Source organism: Tympanuchus pallidicinctus, unplaced genomic scaffold (genome assembly GCF_026119805.1).
Source record: "Tympanuchus pallidicinctus isolate F22 unplaced genomic scaffold, pur_lepc_1.0 scaffold8, whole genome shotgun sequence".
NCBI lineage: Eukaryota > Metazoa > Chordata > Aves > Galliformes > Phasianidae > Tympanuchus > Tympanuchus pallidicinctus.
Genome location: NW_026294802.1, coordinates 4,135,808 through 4,161,649, shown reverse-complemented (window position 1 = coordinate 4,161,649; position 25,842 = coordinate 4,135,808). Strand labels below are relative to the sequence as shown.

General features: G+C 37.7%; 2 protein-coding genes across 13 annotated transcripts in view; one reads left to right on the top strand and one right to left on the bottom strand.

The window, feature by feature from the left end:
* NINJ2 (ninjurin 2) overlaps positions 1–25,842 on the bottom strand; it is a 508,566-nt gene that overhangs the window by 99,501 nt on the left and 383,223 nt on the right. The gene's annotated exons all lie outside the window — the stretch shown is intronic.
* WNK1 (WNK lysine deficient protein kinase 1) overlaps positions 1–25,842 on the top strand; it is a 97,991-nt gene that overhangs the window by 27,599 nt on the left and 44,550 nt on the right. For 11 of the 12 annotated variants that reach the window (XR_008202630.1, XM_052667532.1, XM_052667537.1 and 8 more), the window contains exons 2-4: positions 2,495–2,667; positions 7,417–7,637; positions 9,624–9,781. Coding sequence is in view for 11 of the 12 variants with exons in the window: in XM_052667532.1 (XP_052523492.1) it covers positions 2,495–2,667; positions 7,417–7,637; positions 9,624–9,781 (552 nt within the window). In the remaining variant the exon portion in view is untranslated. Of the gene's footprint in view, positions 1–2,494; positions 2,668–7,416; positions 7,638–9,623; positions 9,782–21,471; positions 21,859–25,842 lie in introns of those variants that run through there. The other variant, XM_052667539.1, reaches the window with a different exon arrangement.

Here is a 25,842-nt window from a genome sequence, read left to right as displayed (position 1 = left end):
TATGAAACAAGTGGCTTCTGTCCTTTTCTGACAGCTCTATTCAAAATTAGCTTCGGCTGCTGCAGTGCTACTGAAAGGTGTGATGTTTCCTTGGTTGCAGAAATATTGCTGTTTTCTCTGGGTGCAATTTGTGTTTGTTGGCCTGCATTTGTGTCCAAACTTGTCTGAGATCATTAGGGCACTGTGGCTTCCAGAGAAGTGTTGCATTAATATATTGTCATTGTCTGGACTTTTTTTTTTCTTCTGTTAATGCCAGCAGTGAAGTGCTGAGTGTCTGTTTTAAACGTCACAGATAAGTCTGCAGGAACATGATGCTACCATTGATGTGACCAGAAAGAGAAATGACTCAAAGTAGGCATGCCCATTAGGAATCTGCTCCTTGATAAGAGTGATTAGCATTTGTTAGTTTCTATCCGGCACCACAAGTACAGCAACAGGGGAAGCCCAGAGAGGCCCTTAAAAGTGAGATTGGGTGTATTCAGGTTTAAATAAAAAATTAAGGTCAAGTCTAGTCTAAAATTGGTTAGTAATATTTGTTAGTTCACAAAATACAGGAAGCTTAATCCAAGTGTATAACTATAATTTAGTTTTTGTACACAAGCAAATGCAGGTGTTTGTATTACATCGCTAAATTTAAGCGATGTAACGAGTAATTGTTACGGCCTGTGTTTTATAATTACCATAAATAGTAATTCGATGTAGAGCTAAACAGATGAATTGTACAGATAAAGAGCAGAGGCTGGGAATAATCTGCTTTGTTATCTTTGTGAGAATGATTATTGTGATTGTGCATTCTGTTCAAAGTATTGAGATTCTTAAACCATGTGTGTATGATCTTTTGATCGACCTGCTGATAGCAGCTCACTGCTTTTCTGCATCTCTGCTGCTTGTAACAGTCGGGATTGCATTGGTCTTGGACAGAACTTGTGCTGCTGTACATTGTGAAGAAAGGAAAGCTATTAGCTGTGTAAGAGCTCAAATGGGAACATTACTTCCATATTAAAGAAACTCAATAAAAACCAAATCAACCAAAAAACACCACTAAACCTCAGCAGACATGAATATTGACATGTTTTCTTAGTGTTTCTGCAAGCACATTCTATCAAAACTTGTCTGTGCAAGTATGCTTTCTGAAGGAGTGAGGAGAAGTGGTAGCACTGGTTTCTGCAGGGGGAAATAGTTGCGGGACTGAATGCTTTTGATATCTATTGATTAATTTGTGGCACTTAAGAACTGGTGTTTTCCTAAACAACCATAAATATATGGTAAGTGATAGACGCATAAAAGCACTGACATCTGAAATGATTTCAGAACTATTCTCCTATTTGATCTGGAAGATTCCTACGCTTCTGAAAATTGGGGCTTCATCTGGAAATGAAGTAGTCCATGCCTCCTAGGGAAAGTCGATAATTTATGTGAATAGAGGGTGGTTTGGATATTAACATGGCTGAATAGTATTGAGAAAACACACTGACTTCACAAAGGAAGAGGAATTACAGATTAGTGGACAATTGTGAGCAGTTTGAGTAGACTCTAAGTACTTATTCTGCTGCCTTGTAGTTGAAAAGTAAATGTAGCCTTAAAATTTTTAAGATTTGACAGAGGGCACTGGTAATTTGTAATTAGCTGGCAGAAACACTGATTGTAAAAATCTGGGCTTTGAATCTATCTTGAATTGTTTTTCATATTATCTGCATATGGATCTGATTTATGTCAGTTATCAGCCAAACTAGTGTGACTATGCACTGGTAAACTGACAACTGAAAGATGCAAGGAGACTCTTCATATTTGCAGTTTATTCCTGGTCAGCTGGTCGGAATCTTGAAGATATTAGATAGTTGGTTGCTGTAGATAGTACAGCAATATCGTCCAGGAAAGCTTTTTCATGACTTGTCTCTGGCCAAAAGCTCGCTGTCTCTCTGGTGTGAATTATGTCTTTGTTTTCCTTGATGCTAGATTACAGGAAGCTTGCTCAATCATGAGGTCATGCTTTTAATAAAAATAAATAAATAAAAAAAAATCTAACCCAAATTTATTTGTCTTTCTTTGGAAATGCATCCTATAAATTAGGTTTTTTGCTCTACCATCTGTAAGGAGAATTAATCCAGTCTGTTACCAGTGGTGTGGATTCTATGCTTGAAGGAATAATTGAAGATTATAGGTGTTTATAATCTGAGATATGTGCTTTAAATGATCCCTTTTTGCCTGACCTTGAATGCACGAGTATTTTAGGACGTTGTCCCTTTCCACCTCAAGTCAAGCAATCCCTTTGGAGTAGGGGTGGAAGAAATAGCACTAGGAGATAATCCCCATTCATACTCTAAGGAAAGCTATGATAGAGTATCTTCTAAATAAAGAAGTTACTGCATGAGTAACTGTCAGCAAAATGGCGTTTAAAAGATGCTGATTCTTGTTGAGTGACTGTACACAACTGTTTTTCAATTTGCAGTTTCTCTGAGAAATAAAACAAAGCTTTATTTTCTTTTTTTGTTAGGATCGGAAACTATCCAAGTCAGAGCGACAAAGATTCAAAGAGGAAGCTGGGATGCTGAAAGGGCTTCAGCATCCCAATATTGTCAGGTTCTACGATTCCTGGGAGTCCACAGTCAAAGGAAAAAAATGTATTGTCCTTGTGACAGAACTTATGACATCTGGAACATTAAAAACGTAAGTAAATTCTAGCATGTCAAAGCACTTGATGAGCATTATCACTATTAGGGCATTTGAAGTAGGTAATAATTCAAAATAGCTAAGGACAGAGACCTTTTACTGAGGGCTAAACTCCCGCAAGAGAGGAGTTAAGAAGTTTAAGGAGTTGAAGAAGAGTTTTGTTAGCACTGCAGGGTACAATGGACCATTCTTTATGTTAGCAAACTTGTCAGATTCTTCTTTGTGACGTCCTACTAAGTACATGCAGGAGAAGTCTCTAATTTTTGTGAGCTCAGTAAGTATGCTGCTTTTTTGTACCTTTTGTTTTCCTCCTGAGCTTCTTCAATTTGGCATGAGGTATTTTGTAGAGTTCAAAGCTCTTATTGATTCACCTTGCTTGGGAGGCATTGGGTGTTACTACAGTACCAGTGATCAGTAAAAAGAAGGAATAAAAAGCACACCCGAAAATACATCTTTTTAGTTAAAACTTCATGAGGTTGTACTTTAGAAAAGCTTGAAAGCATTTACAGTTTTGACCTGTGAAGTAATTGAGTGAAGCTAGATCTGTTTTCAAGCCAGTTGGAAAGTAGTGATTGAAACTGCTGTGAGGGCCCTCTAGTGGTACGTAAAGCTGAGGGAGTTGAACTGAAATCATGCTTTTGTCTTACGCTGTAAATCTTGCGGAAATGTGAGTTTCTTCAGGAGCATCCAGTTGCTGTTAAATTACTGGAAATAAAGCTGCCGTGACTTAAAATTCATGGATTGTGAGTCGCAGTCTTAATTTGGTGTCCATTTAAATCTTGGACTAGCATTTAAATCCTAAATGTGTGAATAGAGTGTAGTAGGAACTTTGGTTAAAATAGGCTGTGAACTTCTTGTGGCTTTTTTCCTCTTGCAACATTTGTTGATTGCCACAAATGGACATGCTTAAAACAGGGAAAATGTGCTCTTGGGAATCTGAGCTGTAATTTATAGGGATGTGTTTCTTTCTTGAAATAGGGCTGGAGGACTAAAGAAGTTGTAACTTTATCTATGTGTCCATGAAGAGCTTTTCTGAGGTTGTTTAAGGTATATCAGATAAAGTAATAGATCAGTTACTTTATGTCCTGCACTTGGAACAGTATGAAGGTTTTACAGCTTTGTACAGATGCATCTATTTGCAGGTATCTATTTTCATAGTAGTGTATATAGGGTTGGATATAACTCTTCCTCTCTTTCTCACTCTGTTCTTTCTCTCACAGATTTAATGCTTGGATTGCTTTGTTATGCAGTGGCATAAGCAAGATAAAGTAAAAGCAGATAACTATAAGATAATGCTTTGATAGGAAGAAATACTTAAGATTTACTAGCCGTAAGATTGTTTTGTACTCTGAATTATGAAGGTCTTCTTTTATCTAGGAAAAAAAATCTTAATATTCTTTTTAATTGGCTATCGTTTAAATAATACACTTCAGTTTTTTCACTATTGTGTACTTCGTTTGTAATTTAGTTCATTTTTCTGCTCCTCACTGGATATCTGACAAGTAAACTACATGAGAAATTTCTGCAATACCAAATTTAATATCAATATGTATTTCATTTATATTCCGTTCCCATACTGCTCACTTATTTTTAACATATGGAGTTTGAATGCATATTGCTTCCATATTTATCCAGTGTGTTTATACTACTTGCTTTTAAAACAAGTGGTATCTTCCTCATTCTGAGACATAGCCACTGTTGCCACTTGATATTAAAAACAAACAAACAAAATGTGAGATGTGTAATGTTATCCCAAAGTATCTTTTCATGAAGTTGTATTGTATTTGTGTGGGTAATATTGTGAATTCGTCCTTTTAAAATGCTGCCTGGGAAGACTTTTAATTGCACAAAGAAAAGTCCCTGCACTTCTGGGGAACATACCAATTTAAACGTCTTACAACTCAATTACTATAAGAATTTGCTTTCTAACATTATATATAAACAGAAAGTATTGGAAAAAATTGAATTGTCTACTTTAAGTCTTAATTACACTGTTAATGAAGATGGCAGTTTAATTTTTCTGACTGAAGTCTCAGCCTCTAGTTCTGACTTCAAAAGCCACTGTAATGTGTATTCCTGATCTACTTCAGATGAAAATATTAATTATTCTGGTAGGATATGTGCCTTCATAACTATTTCTGCTAAGTAGAATTTCTTTAGCTCCGTGAGATGAGATGCTGTGATAGATTGTGAGCCTTCCTGGTTTTAAAAAAATCCAAACATGTAAAATTGCGAGACAGAAATCAAACTCTAGTTCCTACTTTTCTCCATTTGTTGAAGATAATTATTAGGATTGTCTTGTTTTCTCATCTTTGCTTGTATTTGTGCTAAGATCAAGTACCTATCTTTAATTGACAACTACCCTGTTAAATAGAGAAAAATGATGCTGATCAGCTAGGAACAAGTTCAGTGGCGGTCATCAAGATGTCAGGGGTTGGAGTACCTGCTGTGTGGTTATGAGCTGGAAAAACTGAGCTAAAGAAGGGAAACCTTTAGGAGTGACTTAGGCACTGGAAGACTGCTGTTATGAAGAAGTCATAGGCTCTTTCTGTTGCTGCTTGGTGGGTAGGAGGATTAGAGGTAACAGGCATTAACTGAAACTAGGGAGCTGGTTTCTGGGTGCAATAAGAAGCTTTTTGACAGTTAGGCAGTGGAACAAGTTGCCCCAAGAGGTATGCTGTCTCCTTCCTTGGAGATGCTCAAGATCTGACAGGACACAGCTCAAATGAACCTGGTCTGACTTCCTGACTGTGACCCTATGTGGAAAAGAAGCTTAGCCTAGAGACCTTTTGAGGTCTTCTCAAACCTGAGTTACTGTATGTGTAATACTTGGATAAACAAAGCCTAATAGGCTAATAGGGCTGTACATGTATTTTTTAAGTATTTATATATTTCTCCATTTTAAAACACTTTCTACCTTAAGTGACGTGTGACTTTGTTTATGGCTGTGTTATGGAAAAATTACAGCAACGCTGCAGGATGCTGGGTGATGGTTGGACCCAGATCCTTTAACAGTGAGAAGCTGGCAGTAGACTAGCATATTTGAAACCAAGAATGTAATTAGGGATTCCAGATGCTGAACTGAAGTGCCCCTACCATGTGATCTTTGGAACAGACTCAAGAGTGATGAATGAGGATTGTGTCAATAGCAAGAATTCAAGTGGTAGCTGATGTGATCCAGAACTTCCTTCAGCTTGTCTCCTTCCTTGGGTTGGCTTTTTCCCTGTCCGTCTTTACAGTCTGGTTCAAGACTCCTTCTGGAACTAGGTCCTGACTGCTTTTACAGTTTTGTTTTTTCATTGCTAGCAGTTTGTTTCCCAGATCTTCCTCTAAAGTGGAGAAATTAAAGTAATGGGAGTTTAATTATGGAGTTTTTATGCTGGTGTTGATGCAAGTAATTTTATGGGTATGCAGAAGTCTGAACACTGACATTCAATAATTGAACCTGACTTGATTTTAAGCATGTAGCTTCATCCTGGTCACAGAGTTTACACCCAGTCTTGTGGCAGTATAAAACTTGTCCAACCTCAGGCACATAAGAATAAAATTATTGCTGTACAGAGCGTACCATTTCAGCAGTTCCTTCTCTAAATACATGTCAGCCCTTTCTTTTTAAAAAGGAAGAAAAGAACTCTTTCTTTAAACTAATGCTTCTACCTGAAGAGAGCGTGTGAGAATACACAGCTGGAAAACACTTGAATAGGCCATTTACCTTGTGACATCTTTAGGCTATCAAAGTTTAGTAGAATAAGATCACATTCTTGTGTCACGAAGACTGGAAAACAATTATTTGTGTGAATTTTCTCTTTTGACATTTAGAAAGCAGCAATATTAGAACAGTTAAGACTGGGTCATGTTTTGCCTGCAAAGGGATGCTGATGCTGTGCATGTACTTTCCACATCAATCTGTTAGCATAATCATTTTAAAGATCTTCTTTTCCTCTCCGTAGTTTTGAAGTGGTGAGTATTATCTGATCAGATTCAGACAGTCACATCCCATATGGGACAGTACCAGGGAAGTGATCTCTGAGAGTTTTTTATTTGCTTGACAGCAAGTAAATTTCATGTAGGTTCAAAGCGTAATCTGGAATGCTTGATCAAAGTGGTTGGAATAACATTGATAACTAGGGTGACTTTGTAACTGTTGCGTGGTCTGCAGCAGCTCTGTACTCGGCTGTTCTTTATTAGCATCTTTGGCTTTACTGCCCTCTTCCCAATAGTTCACCAAGGAAAAGATTTTAACTATTTAAGCAATGATGGGATAAACTAAAGGGTAGGTAATCCTCTTAAATAAGTAGATAATGTAATGCATAAGTTTTTAACTGTGTGTTGGGGAAGCAGTGCCTTGAAATTTAGCAAGCTGAGTGCTTAATTATCTTTAGGTCTTGACTTGGTATGCAAATTATTTATTTTTAAAATATTTTGATAATACAGTAATGATTTTAATAATTTACTTTTTAACCTTCAGCACTATAGTCTCGTGGTTAGAAGGAAGTAGGCAGAAATTTTCCATAGGGCAGTTTTTCTTTCTTGGAGGGGGATCCATCTTCAGCTCTTTGATTTTTGAACTGGAGAGGTATTTTTTAAAATAGATGAAGTTAAAATTTCTCAGTCTCTTTAGCTACTGCTTTCTCGCTTTAAAACAGCAAATATACAGCATAATCTGCTATTTGGTAGCAGAACTTAATTTTGTAGTACAAGTGGCTGACGCTGGAGCCTGTTTCATGTACTGTTATTTTTCTGTAGGTACCTGAAAAGATTTAAAGTGATGAAAATCAAAGTACTACGAAGCTGGTGTCGTCAGATACTGAAAGGCTTACAATTTCTACACACACGCACTCCTCCCATTATTCATAGAGACTTAAAATGTGACAACATCTTCATTACTGGCCCCACTGGTTCAGTCAAGATTGGAGACCTTGGACTGGCAACCCTGAAGAGAGCTTCTTTTGCCAAAAGTGTGATAGGTAAGTCTCTACTGTTTAGAAGGCTGATGAGCCGGTCTATGTAGTTGGGAATTCGAGCTTTAAGAGCCTTCCTTTTAAAATATGGTTTCAAAGTTACACAATCTAAGCTTGAAGATGTGTAGGCTTGATTTCTTGGCTTTTGAGGTCAGGTGGAGTTCCTGATGAGAAGACATGATGCGTTTTGTATTTGTATAGTAACTTAAAGTATTTCAGAATATAGATTTATTGCCTTGCCCAACAGTTTTCTGCAACACTGTTGATAAAACCATTCTTAACTGCATATGAAAGGTGAGAATTATGTATCTCTTCAAGAAACATGCAAATAGGTTTTGGTGACTAACAAATATCTTGATGTTTAGCTAAGCATTAATTTATGCAGCCAATTTTTTCAATTGTCACCAGATGTTATATTAAATCTCTTACAATTGGCCAACAAAAACTAAGATTTATCAAAGAAAGTCAAAATATATTGCAGTTGGACTGGGGCATAATGTTTTAACCAGGAAGTCTCTGGACTGCAGTTTTACATTAAGTCAGGAGGATGCATTGGGGAAGTATTGTCTTGTACTTGCTCTGTTCTTGTGTATCCGCTAATGAGTGTTTTCAGGAAATAAGCTATTGGATTGATAGATCTAGTACAGGTTTTCTTGTAAATTCTTTAAAGAAATGGTTTTATCAGCTTTGTTCTTGTAGTTGGGCAAATAGGCTTTGAGGAATGAAATTGCTTTTATTTCCAGTGTCTAAGCTTGCTAAAATGTAATACTGCTCAACAGTCCTATATTAGATACCCAAATGGGATAAAAGATGTATATCCATAAACTGTCTTGAAAGTGATTGCTGAAATATTTCCTGCTTCTTAACCAGGTCAAAATAATAGTACGAATGAAAAGTACACATTGTCCAAGAAAAAAAGTTTTTTTCTTAAATGTACTCCCTTCTTCAATTACATCATTACAAAATTATCCCTTTGTATGTTCATAGTTTGCCTTTGGATAAATGGCTACAATGACATTCTCTCTTCATTTTGTGTTGTGAAAACAAAAGTGACTGTTCATTGATTTATAGAACTATCTTGATTCTGGTATTTGCAGGAAGTAATTCTGTGCTTAAATTTACAGAATCAAACTTACGTCTTTGATCATACAGTGCAGTCCCTTTGATTACAGAGGGGATGCTGTGATGCTTCTCTGAGCAAAAATTCTCTGCAAACTATTTAAATGGGACTTGTTGAATCTCACGCTCTATGCTTGTAACTCAATCTCTCTGTATTTCTAAGTATTTTTTGACTGTAGGATGTTCCTCACTAATGCCTGTATCTGCAGTAGGCCTATAAATATACTGCAGGTGAGAAGGTAAGTATATGAAGAAGAGGGCTCCGGTGAGTGGCCTTTGCAGAAAATTACTTTTCACTTTCTATCATGAAGATTTATATTTTTTAACAAAAAGAGTTTTTCATTGCAAGGCCTTTCCTGAACCATTCTACTTCAAAAAGTAGGTGGAGAGCACTAGGACAGAGACTAGCTGTGGGCTCTTACCAATACTACTTCTTTTGCAGCAGAGGGCGGTCAGGTAATTCTTGAAACCAGGTTTAATGTGCCTCCTTTCTTACAGGGAGAAAAGGTAAGTGTCTTAACTCTCCTTAGTATTTGGTTTGCAGCCTATGGCTAGTCTGTTTTCCCTTCTTCTTATCCCCTTTCCTCCATTTGATGCCTGATTCAGTCTGTTTTGGTACTTGTGCTAACATGCATAAAATGAAAACTACATCAGTCCGTTCATGCCATTCTGATTCCATAAAGACCTTGCAATGGAAGACTCGCAAAGTGGTTTGATAAAACAGAGTGACTAAGGGTTTCCTCCCTCTTCTTTTTGCCTCCACTTTCTTTTGTCTCACAGGTCTGCCCATCCACTTCCTCCTGCGGTGAGTAACGCCAGCAGCCTCTGCTCGCTTTGAGACATTTAGAGTCTGAATCGTTCTTTTAATTTAAGGTACCCCAGAGTTCATGGCCCCCGAGATGTATGAGGAGAAATATGATGAATCCGTTGATGTATATGCTTTTGGGATGTGTATGCTAGAGATGGCAACGTCTGAGTATCCTTATTCTGAGTGCCAAAATGCCGCGCAGATCTACCGTCGAGTGACCAGTGTAAGTTCCTCCCCACTACTGGCTCTAAGGCTGTCAGCCTAGCAAAAGAGTAAAGCTGGACGGCATGGCATTGTACAAGTGTTTGCGGGGGGAGAGAATAATTAGAGCGTTTAGGAGTATGGATGGAAGTGAATAAAACAATTCAACTTACCTCAAATGGTTCATTAGAAACTTGTAAAATATGTGAGTGGAAATAAAATGTTGCGTGTGCTGATGCCTGTTTGGTATACAAGAAGATATTGGATAGGATTTAAAACAGAGAAACTTGACGAGAAGGAATAGAAAGAATAGTGAGGTTGGCTATTTGGGAGAGTGAAAACTTACTCTGAGAAAATCAGTGCATCTGTTCACATGTGCAAAGGGAGAAAAAGACTTTCAGCTGTCTACAGATTGGAGGAAGTATTATTCCAGTTAATCTTTTGGTGTGTATTATTTTTGAGGCTTTGAGGATTTAATAACAAGTGATTTGCTTAGGTCTGGAAAAATAAGTGCTTATTCCTGGTGCCTCATGCTGTAAGAGAGATATAATTACCAACTGCAAACAGAGAAGAAAGAGTCTTTATGTTAGAAGGGATGAGTTGCTAAGGAAGGCTTGGTGAAATAGAAGATGATAGCTTTTTTGAAGGAGAATGTGAGGGAGGCACAGGAGGAGGAGGAAGAAGAGGAAAAATAGCTGTTTCTTTTTTTTTTTTTTTTTCAACAACTAGAGTAAGTTTTTAACTTTTTTTTTTTTTTTTTTTTTTTTCTTTTTGACATGTTGGTTAACCTAACTGTAATCCTCTAAGTCAAAAGGAACAAGAGTAAAATCTAGTTGATTAACTGCACATTCTGATCTGCTGGCTATCTGGATCAGAGAAAGAAAACAAAATACCTTATGAAAACAATTTTTAGTGGTATCCTTTGCAATGCTTGTGTATGTATGTTGCCTAGAGCCAAAGAAACATAATTTCAGTATGGATGGGTATTTTATGCCAGAACAGACACCTGATGCAACTATCCTGCCCTATCGCTTAAAACGTGCTAGGAACTGGGCTGTGGTGATGAAAGTCATCTTTTGAAATAGATGGTCTCATGCTCCCAGGAGCATCCTTTTCCTGGTCTGCAAAATACTTAGCAAATTGAAACTTAATTATAGACTTACTGAGGTTCTACTTACCACATGTGTGTTGTACCTTTGACAAACCTGAATACTTCTTTCTCCCCACTGTTTTTGATTGACCGTTGAACTTCTAAGTGGATGAGGAGCAGGGAATGGTAACGGTTTGCTCAGTCCAACACATCTTTTACTGCACTTTGCTGCTGATGTTTCACAAATTGAATTGTTGACTTTTTCCTGCTGTTTCATCTACAGTTTGACATCTCTAAAATGCATTTTGACATGAAAATAAAAGATTTCCTTGATTGCAGAAGGAGCAAAGAGCAGAAAAGTAAACAAAGTGGAATGTACGTGTCTCTGCTTCTAGGCAGAGAATGAAAGGCTATCTTGATAAATCTGAGGGTTTTTTTATTGTATGATAGCCACAAAGCAGTGTGCTTAAAAACAAACCCACAAAACTGAAAACAGACAGTTGAATAGTTTTCAAAGAAGACTTTCAGTGAAAATACAACATTATCTAGAAATAAAGCATAAATCTTTTTTAAGTGATAATGGAGAATTCACTGTTCTTTTCTGTAATGTGAGCAGCACAATGATGTTATGAAATAAAATGCACTTTATATTCTTTTTACCAACGTGGAAAGAGCCCTACAGTTTTCTGCTCTTGTCCTCTTAAGGACAGAGGGCAAAAGCTCGCTTGATCTTGATTTTCAGTACGAATACAGACCGTGAAAGCGGGGCCTCACGATCCTTCTGACTTTTTGGGTTTTAAGCAGGAGGTGTCAGAAATGTCAGAGCTTTTGCCCTTCTGCTCCATTTTTACTTTCATTTTGAAAGATATTTTAGGAATTTTTCCAGTATCTACATTTGTGGGCAAGGGGTTGGACTGTTAAGAAATTCGGTACTTAGAAGGTCAACATGTGAACTGTCAACTATAGAATGGAATTGGAAGACTTTGTGTATGAGTGAATCCAGCAGTACTTACCAACACATTTCCTTTTAACTTGGATTAGAAGGTGATTGTGGTCTGTGGTAGATGTTTAATGTTTCCAATTCAACTCTCCAGTTTGCTACTTTCCTAGGAATATTAAGGAACATTCTGAGGTAGGAGCTGTGGTCTTGCTGTGCCTTAAACGACAGGATGATTTTATCTAGCTGCATGCACAAAGACCAGAAGTAAAGACAGTAGTGGCAGTCTGCTATTGAAAGATCATGGATGTGAAAGCATAAAAATCACTGAAACTTCTAAAGGCAACAAGATAAAAGCATGCAATCACTCAGCGCAGGAGAAATGCATTTAAATGAATCGATTTCCCTCAACCCCTTTCCTAGCTACTGGTGTGCTTAGTAAAAAAGCACAGCTGGTCTGTTAGCTTGGACCCTAGCTATGGCGTAGGACAGAAACCTGAAGATGTCTTAATGTCCAAGGTGCTGTGTCCTGTCAGGACTGGCTTGCATTTTTCTCTCCTGTCTTGTCTATATGTTGTTTTTGCTTCTAGCATGGCCTTGACTCTACCTTGCTTTCTGATCTTACTCTTTTGTGATTAGGATTGCTTTACCTGATGCCCAGACACTGCAGCATTGGCTTGAAGTCTTTGCCAGGATTGCTCAGAATACTCGCTTGTGTTCTCCCTCCCTAAGTGTTTTTTTTCTGGAAGCAGTTTTCTGATGAAATAATGTAGTTAGGTAAGCAAAGATGTAGATAGCAAAACTATCTGAAATTTGCCCTTGCAATGAGAAGTTATTTGACCAGCTATTTGTTATTGTTTCACATCTTGAACAGCAGTGCTGCTGGATGAGTCTGGTGTTTCCAGGATGTTTGTCTATCCTGTCTGTATTCTCACTGAGAAATTTCTATCTCAATGCTCTTTTATTAGGAACAAAAATAAAGTGCCCAAGTTTTCCCTGGCACAATAAATAAGTGCAAGGTTTTAAACTGGTTTTCTGTCTCGTTTTGATTAGAAGAATTCTTTCAGTAAAAGAACTGAGTAAAAGCTCAGTTTAAAAACTCTACAGTTTTTAGGCCTTAACTTTGCTTTACCATTCTGGTGAAGAAGTTGGCAGAAGTTTGACACAACATATTTATTTTTTCGTATTTACACTTTCCAGCAAACTCCATCCAGACCTTTTTACTAGCAGTTTCTTTAGAAAATACCTGCCTGTTGTGTCTCTTATGTGTAGGGAGTCCAGCTGCCCTCCTTATCAAAACATAATGTGGCAACTTGGTCTCCACAAAGAGCGTGTTTTCTTCTTTGAAGCTCTGTAGCGTTCTTTGGAAATGGCTCTAAACAAATGACTAGCCACTACTTAAAAATCACAGGAATTGCAATGTCTTTATCTTACTTAAAAAGAAAAACAAACAAGAACTCCCCTGTGATTTAGGCTGAAGAGATTCAGCTGGGCATGCATTGCTACTTACTTGGCCTAAGAAAAAAACACCTAAGCCTTTAATTGAAGATAAATGGAACTGTTAAGATCATGTTGCCTGCTCTGGTGATGGTGATAATTATTATTATTAATTATTTCAGTGTGCAAACCCTACAAAGCAGTATGGGTAGTTAGTACAAAATGTGATCAGGATACTCAATTCTGTTACTTGTTTGCACAAGTGGCATAGAATTTTAGTAAAATTCAGACTTTCCTGTCTGACACTTTTCCTGCCTGTCAGCTGGTATTCTTTCCTTGACTTCTGATAAGTTATTGAAATATGCATCAACCAAGAAACATTTGAAATGAGCTATCTGTGTATTTAAATGAATACAGGTATTTGTAGAATAAACATCTTAAGTATGATTTCTTAATTTAGACTGTTTGGGAAAGCAGTGCAATGAAGACATGACTGCACTAGCTTCAGCTCCTCTGGTGCAACTGATGGAATCCATGTGATTGCTTGAAAAGCTGGCTGGTCTTTCTTGGCTTTTTTTTTTTTTTTTTTTTTTTTTTTTTCTCTACATTTGCTCTCAGCTCACAGAAAGATGTTGAGTACTTCAACGCTGAATTTCCTTCAGGCTTGCTTTTTGCAACACAGGAATTATTTTCATAAATGCATATTTGCTCAATCTCTAATACTTATCTGTCTCAGACACATTTTCTAAGTGACTGAGTAGTCTCGACAGGTAGAATAACAATTAATGATTTTTATTATGCAGCTTTATCTCAGTCACGCACATACACCTCTATTAAAAAAAAAAAAAAGAACAAACCAACCAATGTTCTCATTCCAAACAAATAAAGACCATCCCCAGTTTTAAATGTACTGAAAATCTGGCATGTGTATGCCAGATTAAGAACAGACAAGTCTTTTTGACATTTTAAGTTTTCCTGATGGAGTCTTGTTCTCTATAATTAATTTTCTCCACATTTACTTGGACAAAGTGAAGTTGTGGACTTACCTTTTCCTTCACCAGAAGTCCAGTCTCTTCTCTAAACAAATGTCTGCTATCTGAGCCTTAGCGTGAGAAGAAAAAAAAACAAACAAACAAACAACAGCATTTTGCATTTTGACTTGAAAAATGAAACACAATGTTCTGTACTGAAATGTTCCACAGAATGTGCACAACTTTTCTCATCTCGGTTGTACAGAGCTTAAAAAAGCACCTGAGGGAACAAGGCACATAATGAGTAACCAGACCAGGCAGTGTCTAACCACTTCAAAAATCTGTAATTTCCCTAACTTGTGGGAACTAAAGCTTACTGGTTAGAGTGAAGGTCATTCCCTTGGCTGGGAACCAGTCGCTCACTAAGTGCTGCAGTTTGGTCACTTGAGGTGAAATCAGTGGCTTTAGTGACTTAAAAATTAGGCACCATAATCGCCAAACTCAATCAACTGAATTGTCTGTATTTTCACTGGAGATGAAATGGGCGAGTCATCCCATCTGTCTTCTCTTTTGTTTCCCTAAAGGGGATAGCAAATATAAATGCTTAGCCTTTAGTCTTGTGATTAATTTTACTTGTCTAGTGAATATTTATGAATATCCTATTTTACTTTCTAGAAGCAATATGCAAATTGTTTAATGTACATAAAGCTCTGTTCCTTTGTCTTAAATAACTTGGTTTCTTGGCTTCATTCATACAGATAGACACCTTTTCTACCAAGTTTTTAAATGGGAAAGGTGGTGGGGAAGTAGGGAGCAGGAGCCCACAAATAAAGCAAGCAGCCTTTTGTTAAGGCTTATGCTGAAAATCCATGAACCTTCCATCAAGCACACTAAAACAGAGTAACAAGGGGAAAATTCTTGTAACTGTGTTAACTGAAAGAAGAAAACTCAGGCACCTAAGTATTGAGTGGGGAAAATAGTAGCAGGAAAATCTATGATTTTTCTAACAGATGTTATTCCTCAGTATCACGCTAAACGGATTAAGCAACATGTAAGCTTCTACCACTTGTTTTCCATAGCTGTTCATCTCAGTTGCAAGCATTCTGAACAGCACTCTTAAGAGTGAGGAATCTTTCTGGGTAGCAGTACAGTCACTGACTCATCAGTTCAGAAATACATTGGCTTAAAAATGGATGAGGGATGAAACAAGAATACGAGGTCTCAAAACATTAATATCTTAAGAAGCTGTTAGTTCATAGTCATCTTTTTAAAGAAGTAGTGATCTAAGTGAGAAACAGCAGGGATAAACTAAAATACTGAGCTGTAACATGCTATGCAGTACATAAAGCTAGGGAAGATCTTAAGTTGGGAGAAAAAAAGCTCATTCAACTGAATTGCTTTCTAAAAGGAGATCGCTTTTACAAGTTGGTCTTAAGAGGCAGTTGTACTATTCAGTAACAAAACTTTCTAGATCACAGCTAAAGCAACAGACTATGTCAGTGTTGGTATTGTAAAATGTGGTTTGAAGTGAAAAGTTTCTCCTGTATTGTTCACTACTGAGCTTGGAATGTTTCTCAATTTTGAATTAGATATTTTAAAACAGTCAGAAATTAAAATGGGGGAGAAACTGAGCTGAGCTGCAGAAAATGAAGATCAAATGTATTTTTTCAATGTGGAAATCTAAGATTTGGTTGTATTACAGGCTTTGGAAATGTAGGCTTATTCAGCTTTCTAAAAATGCCAATATGCTGAGTAAACAATGTAAATTAAAAAAAAAAAAGTTCAATAACTCCAAATGATCAATTCTTGTAAAATTGTGTTGCTAATATGTAACATTGTCCTGTGTGGACATCTATGTAGCTCTGACATTAACTGAGATAAATTTAACATAGCAAACAGTGGAAAGGTGACTCTTCTGTTAACGAACAGAGAGGGAGAGTCTGATACCTTGATGTTATTCATCACCACTGTGCCACTTGTCAAAAGCACTGATGTTAAGAATGGGTGTGCTGCTATTTCTTGTCCTAACAACTGTATTCCTATGGTTGCGCTGACATGGAAACAAGATGACTTCAGGAAAGTTTTCATCGTTTGGAAGGGGAGTGAGTTCAAAAACAAATAGAAAAAAAAGAAAAAAAGAAGTTATTTAAAGATGTTATGTGATTCATAAGCTAGAACTCCACCAAATTTTTACAGAAACCGTATATAGTTATCTCCAAGTTCCTGAAAGCTGTTTCCAGAACTGGCTATGACATGCAAGCATGTATGTCTACTTGAATGTTTTTGTTTGTTCCCATATGAGAGTTGCTGAAACTGAATGAAATTTTGCAGTTAATTCCCAAAAGTAGAGAATCATTGAGTCATCTAGGTTGGAAAAGATCTTCCAAGATTATTTAGTCCTATCATCAGCCTCATCTACCATCCCATCACAAAACCATGTCCCTTAATATGTCCATGTGATTCTTAAATGCTTCCAGGGATGGGGATTCCGCTATTTCCTGGACAGCCTGTTCCAGTGCCTGACCACAGTTTCTGTGCAGAAATTGTACTTAATGTCCAGCCTAAATCTTCTCTGGTGCAACTAGAGACCATTTCCATGCGTCTTATCCACTTATCACTTGAGGAAAATAAGTCAGTGCTCTCCTAGCTTACAGCCTCCTTTCAGAAAATTGTAGAGAGCAATGAGTTCTCCCCTCAGCCACCTCCAGACTGAGCAACCCCAATTCCCTCAGTCACTTCTTGTAACTCCTTCACCAGCTTCGTTGTTCTCTGCACACACTCAAGCCACTCCATATGCTTGTAGCGACAGGCCCAAAACTGAACACACTATTGAAGGTGCAGACTCACCTCTGTGCTGAGTACATGGGACAGTCACTTCTTTAGTCCTCCAGTATGCTTTGTTTCTGATGAGAGAAACTCCAAGCTTAAAAGTTTGTGTGAGAAGCTCAGTTGTTTATTGTGCATTATGTTTTTATTCCAAAGGATAAAAAGACTGTTGTTTCTTTGTCCAGTGAAGGTATTTTGAGCTTTCTAGTACTGAGGTTTTGACTTATTGAGGTAAATATCTTTCAGAGATGTTTCTACTATAATACCTATTTCCACTATCAGATTTCTGTGCATAGCAGGAATATTTTTAGGACCCTCATCTGAAACTGAATCTTTTGGTACACAAATAGAAGTCTTTAACTTCAATTCTGGTAAGTCAGAAAATAAAAGAGATGGTGGCTTTTGTTGCATTGTGCACTATTTTTGCAGTTTTTGCCACACTGTCCTTGGCCAGAAACTCAGGTTTATGTTTGTTTAACCGGTATTTTCTGAGTGTTCATATTGGTAGCAAATGTGGTTTTATGACCCATGAAAAAGGTGTTATGTTGAATTGTTCTTTTTAATTCAGTTTTAAGTTCACTAGACCTAATCTGTGGATTGAGAATTACTATTGCTGTACTCAGATTTTAGAATGAATGTTAGACGATGTTTATCTGTCAGATTGGTAGCTAATTAAAGCAGAGAATGCGACTAATACGACATGATTTTTTTTCAAAAATACATTTTCCATACTGAAAATAGAAGAGACGTTTTTGTTTTTAATATTGCGTCGCTGTGGCATTTCTATATTTATAGCACTGAGATGTGTGTCTAGGCATGTTGCCATTCTCTTGAAAGCCATTTCTGAGCTGAAATCCCAACAAAACGACGGGCCATTCAGCTAGCTTGAAATGCTCACCATTGCATGTTCTTGTTCAGTTGACAAAGGCAGCACTCCTGCTTCAGAGTGTTAGGGAAGTGATGGAGTCACTGTTCTGAAGGTTTTCAAGAAGAGGGTAGATGTGGCACTGAAAGACATGGTTAGTGGGCTGGTAATGATGGGTTGACAGCTGGACTAGATGATCTTAGTGGTCTTTTCCAACCTTAATGATTCTATGATTCTAACTGTGCCTAGCCTTCTTGTCTACTCAGACTTTACTGTTGTTTCACTTGTATCATCATCCTGTGTATTTTTTAATAAGACCTATTTTACCATGTAGCTATATCATTTGACAGCGATGCACTAAGGAATTGCATTCTGCCTTTTGATCACCTCTTTTAGGGGCTGTGTAATTTCTACTGTTCCTTATAGAGGAATGCTGTAGTTACAGGAGGTGCTATGATTACTTCATGTACTTTTAAACTAAAAACATCTTCAGCTCCAGATTCTTCTGACTTTTGAAATAAGTTGATGTTTTTTCCTACCTGGAGGTGCTAATGAGCAGAGAATTGGCACATCTGGAAAAAGTCTATAAAGTACGTTGTGTGCGAGGCCAGGAAACTAGTCAACGTGGTGGTAATTGTAAGGTAGTATAAGATACACTTCAATATTATCACAAATAGGATGGTTTTGGAAAGGAACGCAGGCAGTGATTTCTTTAGGATAAGACTGGTCTTTGTTCAAGTTCTTAAATGAGCTTTGTTAATGGGATAGACTTCACATGCATGGTGTTGTAAAGTTTTAATGCTAAATTCTTTGGCTTTAAGTAAAAACACAACGTTGAGGCTCTGGCAGCTTTGGAGATTAATTGTGGATAGATGTGGAGATGACAGCAAGAAGTGATAAACAGTCAGATGAGGAATACATTCTGTTCTTTGTACTAAGGATTCTCTCATGCTAATAACTAGACGTTTCTCTTAAGAAACCTCAGTTCAAGGATTTTCATTATTTGAGAGTGCATGGTGAAGTGAAAAGGAAAATGATTCCCAAACTGGCCAGTCAGGTTGCGGCCACCGAGCCTGTATAAACACTGCATTGCCTCCATTGTCTTCATAACTGAATGTGAAATCTGGGTGCACATTTATCAGTAGCAAATGTTGAAGACAGCTGATTCAAGGAAATTTAAGAATCACGAGACTTAAATTACTTGCACACCAGTATAATAGGAGATGGATGTCGTATCTCTAGCTTCTAGTGACTGCAGACAGACTGGTTGAGCTATTTCAGTGATGAAGAGCTTTCTTAAATAGTTGAGAGCGGAATTTTGGTCTGGGTGGTGGTAGATTAGTCAAGTTCAAAAGGTATCAGGTTCAAAATGTGCAGTCGTTGCTTTTCTTTATAAGAGAGCACAACTGTCCTGAGACAGTGGTCTAAATAGTGCCTTGTGAGCTAACTAGCCCATTGAAAGCCATTGTCTACTCCTATTGCTTGTATTGCAGTAATGCTATTTACTCTGCTAGGATATTGATCTTGTGCAGAGCTTATTCTGCAGGATTTACAGATTTCATTCTTGACAGAATTATCAATTGTCCAGAATTAATTGCTATGGAAATACTGTCATCAGAAGCTCAATTTTCACTTCAGTTAACTGTGCAGTATCATTTTAATTTTTTTTTCTGCTGTCTCAGGTTTTATAACTTCTTGTTTAACAAGAACAGTAAAATATAGCTTCTGTAGGCAACCCGTATCTCTTTCACCTGAGTAAATGCAGAGTGGGATTTTCCTTTTCTGAATAGATTCGTTTGAGCTAGGATGAGAATTAGGATGTACTCTGTGTGAAATAAGAAAAGAACTAAATCTGAAAGAGTGTTTCCAGACAACAGGATTAAGATAAGACATGGAAAAGGGGGTGAAATAGTTAAACTTGTAGGTTTTAAGGGCTGGGTGAGTAACTAATAGCAAGTGGTGACCTTTAGAAGATCGTGGGGTAAACCAATTTAAATGCAGTATAAGCTATTGCCTGGAGGCTTCTCAGGGTCTATGGAAGGAGGTAGGATTCCTGGATTGTTTTCCACTGGAATCATATGCTTCATCTAGTTTCATAGAATTAATGGTTTGTGGCAGCTTGGGTCCGGCTCAAACTAGCATAGTAACAACTTAGCAAAAGGAAAATGTGGAGACTATAATTACTTTGTTTGTGAGATTTGACTTTGCTACTGATTGTATTAGCCTCTGGACTGCAAAGTTTGAACATTTTATTTGAGATGATTAATCATTTACAGCAGAATTCCTCTCGAGGTCTGCAGTTAAAGCACTACTGCAAAGAGGCGAGCAAACATGGTTATACTGAGACATGTACACTGTGTGCATAGTAAAAGTCGAAACACTTCAAATATTCTTTGTATTTTATGCCGTACACCCCAGAAGAGTGCAGTGCAGCCTTAATCAGATATGCTTAATGTTAGATGATATTCTTGGAAAGGACATTTGCTTTGGCTGCACAGTGTCTATTGGGTTTGAGTGGAACTGTAATGGTGACACAAAATTATAAGCCATGGCAAGTGAAATTCCATCATGCTTTATTGAAAATGCCAATAAGCAGTTAAAACTGAGGTAATCAACAACAGTTTGTTAATGCGGGGGTATAAAATTTCTAGCTAAGCAGTTGGAAGACCTCTCAACATACCAGTGTCCCTAAGAACCTCTTGTCCCTTGACACCTCTCAGGTTTCCCTACAGCTTGTGGAAGGGATTTCTAAAATGCCCCGTGGAGGATCAGAAAGTGTTGATGGTGCATGGTGTAACAACGTTGGTATAGTTCTGGTGTACTTGAGGAACTAAGTCTGCTATTTTGAGGGACTGAACAGTGTTCTTGATGAACTGTAATAAAATTCAATTTTAAATTTTCCTCATTAGTTGATTAAGATTTGTTTGTTCACTTTGCATTTGGAGGCTATGTATGAGGTTTCTCGCCTTTACTCCATATGTCCTTCCAAAAAAACTCTGAACAACTCATTTTATTAGTAAGCAAGTTCCACAGTAGCTGTTTAAAACTAGATATCAGTGGCAAAAAAAAAATAAAGACTTCATGTTAGGTTTGGAGTATAGCAAGAATTGGTAGGAAATACCAGTGCAGACTGTATTCATGCAAGTGATGCAAAAGAGGCAATGATGCAGCTTTCTAACTTTGTCCAGCAGATTGAACATCACCTTCAATACCTATTCCCACTAATAAAAAAAGTTGATAATGCTACCAATGGTCATGGAATTTGACTGAGGAAATGGGCTATTCTTTGTTAGCCTTGTGCAGGTTTTGCTTTTGTAGGATTAAATTAAAATTAATAGATGTAATTACACTTGTTTAGCTCCATGGAAAGAAGAGGAGAAACAGCAGCTCTCTTCACAGTACAAAAGTAGTGCAAGCAGTGTTAGGTGAGAACAACCTACTGATCGACCCATTCCACAGCTGGGGGGGGGGGCAATTGGGTGATGTTCCTGCATACAGCCTTAAACTATGGCAGAAAACAGGTGGAGAATAGGCAGAGCAGCTCAATGGGGAGGCGGAGACAAGCAGAAAGTAAAGGCTTTCTGTGCTGCCTTCTCTTCCTCCTCCTTGCAACCAACTGGACAGGCTGGAAAGGACGAGCTCACCTCTTATAGTCATTATTTCTATTCAGAATTTGAGTGACAAAAGCCGATATTAAGCTTGAATCTCTGCAGCCTCATGAACTGCACTTGGAAGAGTACAAGAGGAGTCAAAGAAAAAACAATGCTCCCTTCTAACTTCGATGTCTGCTTTCCTTCTGCTGTGCGTTAAACCCACAGCTTGAGGGATTCCCATCGGAAACTAGCACCCAACTAACGCTGGTGTGCAAGTCTCTCTTTTCCTGATGGATTTTACAAAAAGGGAGGTCGGTCCCGTATTTGTAATTGTTAATTCCCACTGTTGTTGCTGCTCTCACAAGGATTGCACTAAAGAGGTAGGTGAGAATGTCAAGTCTAGAAAAATTGCATAGGAGCGGTGAAGGATTTGGGGGTAGTGAATCAGATTTACTAACAAGTGTGAGCTGCTTTGTATTTGCTTAGAATGCCCTTAGCTTTTGAACTTGATTGTACTTTTCCTCCAACTTCCTAATGAATATTCAAATCCTGTTCAGAATAGCTAGAACACTTAGCTGCTGCTATTGCCTATTTGTGTTGCTCTCCACTGAACTGTTTAAAAATTTTTTTAAAAAGTTCTCAGGGCATGTTGACATTGTATTCACTATTTTCATGGTGTAAAAAGCACTGATTGTACCTTCTCTTGCAATATTTTCAGTATATTTTGAATTAGAGTGAGATGATAATCTACTTATCCATTTATTTGGTGTGCTAACTCATGTAAAATACTACTACATACTTCTAGGCAAAAGTTGTTAAGGGGAGTTCTCATGTTCAAAAGCTTGAAAATGTGTAATTTTCTAAGAGTACAGAGCTTGCTTTTAGCGGATCGTATAACCATACAAATGTGGGTGTTGCAATTTTCAAATTCAGTTGTGTGTGTGTGTGTTTTTTTTTTTTAAAACCTGATTTAAACCTGTTAAAATCACAAACTTCTTACATTTCACTTGTCTTCCTTGTGATAATCTCCTGTACTTAACATGAAGACTAAGATAAGTACTAATAAAGCATTCAGCTTTGCCTAAGTTGTGTTTTGCGCTGCCTGTATATACACCAACATTGTAAAGGTTTGGATGCCTTCCTAAAATGTGTTTGGTGGGTTCTACTTTCTTAGCGTTGTTTTCAAGAGACACGGTTGTGCTCGCATCAGCTGCAACACTTGTACTCCATGTGCAAGTGTGGGCGCTACTGCAACGATGCAGCAAACCAGGCTGGGGATCTTGGTCTCACTGGAAACCACTGCAGGCTTTTTTGGCTGAGTTTGTTTCAAGTCTGCTAAACACCATGATCTGGTTCATTATGCAGCTGTGTAAATGCTTTTGCCAGCCTTAGGGAGGAAATGACAGGCATGTGGGAATGGGAGATGGAGAAACAGGACGCTGCTGCTTTCAGCAGCCATGTCAGTTTATGATGATGTAGATAATAGCTTGAGAAAATGTACTTGTTATACCTAGATACAAGATTTTAGTCTGCAAGAGCTCTTCCTTTCACTGCCTTAACAAATTTGTAAATTGCAATTTGTAATAGTATTTGGGTATTTAACTCTGATTGAATTTCCAGTGGACAGTGGAACAAATAGATTAAAAAAAAAAAAAAAGTCCTATGATTTTTCTGAGCAATTTGGGGACTGGGGAGAAAATGTGTGAATGAGGCCATTTTGCAATAAGTGTGCAGTGTTAAAACCAGGAAACAGTGAGGACTACAGTGCCTTTGGGTTCAGAATCTAATGAAAGTATGCCTGGCTGCGCAGCTCATGAGCTTTTAAGGACACGTGAAGGTTATTTGAATCACAGGGTCCCCCTCTGGTTTCTCTGTGATGGCATGATTACAAGGGAAGGACATCTCTGTGTAGAAAAGGATCATTGATTTATTGATTACCATTAATACTATCTTCTGTCTTGTTATGTGAAGCGGTCTTTCACTTTTGGCAGTCAAAAAGAAAAACTGATTTTCAAAGCTGAGCATAGTCTGAACTTTGGTTTAAGGGATTCTTGACCAGTTAGGCAGTTCTAACTGACTTTGGAAGAAGCTGAGAAAGGCAGCTGCTTGAACACCCAATCCTATATTAGTTTTAGGTTCCAGTGTGAATGTATCTGAGATTTTCTGAGGGAAACTTCAGAATTATGGAAGCTATGGTGGCGAAAGACTTGGCTGGGGAGAGCTTTTTTCTTAACTGTTTTTTTTTTTGTTTGTTTGTTTTTGTTTTTAATTCACGAAATGGAGTACTATAAGGTGGCCCTCATGGAAGGTCCTGAAGTTTTTGGACGTTTACTTAACATCTTTCAGGATAGAGGAATACAGAGTAGCAGACTGAGTCCCCAATTTAAAAACGTTTTCTTAGCTACTTCTCTTCAGGCATTGTGCAAGAAGAGAGCATGTGATCAAATAGTCACCAACAAGGCTCATGTTCTGGTTTCCCTATGTTAATGCTTTTTTGTCTTATATTCATCTTAGTTTTTAGGTTTTCTAAAATAAGATAGTGCCACAGATCTGACACTTTCCTTCTGCTGCCGCAGTGTAAATGAGCGTGCAGGTGGGCAGATGCTATGGCTGGAAGTTGGGCTGCTTAGGAGTATTAGATAAGTTTAAATTTTAGACAACTTCTCTGGCAAATTTAGATACAAATCTATACAACAGCCAGACAAATAACTATTGCACAGATTATCTGAGTATATATGAATATAAGTGAGCATTTCATTCTGTGCATATATGAACCTGAATTCCTGGGACTATTTTAAGCTCAGCCACATATTAAAAGATGGGTGTATCTGCCATGTGAGCAGAGACAAATACACAGGCATTCTATGCAAGCAGTAAATGCTAAAAGCAGTTTAATAAAATTCACTGAGTGTATTGCTTTGTGGCATCCTGCTGGAAAGCGGGAGATTTGTGGTATGACCTGGCTACAGTATTGTAGTGTACTCAGGCAAACCTGCTATCAGCTGAGGCATTTATCTCCAGAAGTCTTACTTTCACTGAAGCTTTTTAGTGTTAAATTAACGTATGCTGACAGGCTGTGTTTCAGATCTTAGTCTTGTCGCAGTACACTCCTCAGTTCTGTAATCTCAATTGCTGAAATGTCATAGGGACAAATTTTAGAGCTTCTAAGTAGAAAATTGAGAATGTTGTTGTAACAGGAGGTTTTTACTAAGGGAAAGATCTGTGTCTTTCTATGGTTCTTCTCCTTTCTCTTCAAATGTTGGATGTGATCACCAAATTTCAGATGCATTCACAACACCTTTGCACAATGACGAATAGTGCAGTTCTTCACTGAAAGACTGGATGCTATGCTCTCCCAGACTTGTTTTTGCATATGTTTGAAGTAAACTGTGCCCCCTCGTGGAAGAGCATGGTAGGGAATGTATTAGGTTGTGAACACGTGAAATCAATATGCTGCCATGTTTGGCCAAGAAAAACAATATCTAAATGTAGATTAAAAATTACTATTGTATTAAGTCAACGTTCAGTTAAATAAAAGTCTGCAGCTGCAAAGGCTCTGGTTGAGACTTGACTCTTTACATTTCAAGGCTTCCTTTGCACTGACAGTAAAGAAGTGCTATATTTTCATATTCCACTTGGGTGAGAAGGGATATCTAATGATACACTGAGAGAAATACTTCCTCATTAAGACACAGATCATGCTGTCTGTATTGTTTCTTCATTTGTATCTGTGCTTGAGTCTGTTTCTTTCATTTTTTTTACTTATGATTCACCAGTTACACAGGCTCAGATGTGTCCAGTGTATGTGGTAATTAATATTATATGTTGCTATCTCAGTACTATATGTTACTGTGCATCAAATTATACTGATTTCAGGATTGTTTGACTTGAAAGTTTGGGCACATCACATAAACAGCATTTGAACAAGGTGGCTCCATCCTTGCTTTCTTCCATCTTAAAATACAGAATTTGAAGCTAAAGGCTGAATCAAGTAAAACTGAGCGCCAAGTCTTGCTGGTTTGGACAATTGCCCCCTGAAAAAGAGCTCTTGGCCATGATTTAGTGATGGAGTTTGGCTTTCTGTGTCTGCAGCGATCTGCAGAATTCCCAACTGGTCAAACCTCATGGTCTAGTTACTTGACTGAAATGAGCAGTTGCTTGCACTTAGATTTTATTTCTATCTGTCCCCAATGGCTTTAACATGTACTGAAGAAAGAATCATCATACATTCTTGAAGGGCTTTTGGAAAGGTGTGTATTGTGAAGCTCACTTTCCTGGACTCAAAACAGCAATCGTACAAGAGCGTGGTTTGAAATTATTAGATTTGAGAAGAGCTAAGATGTAAAGATATATTTTTTTTCCTT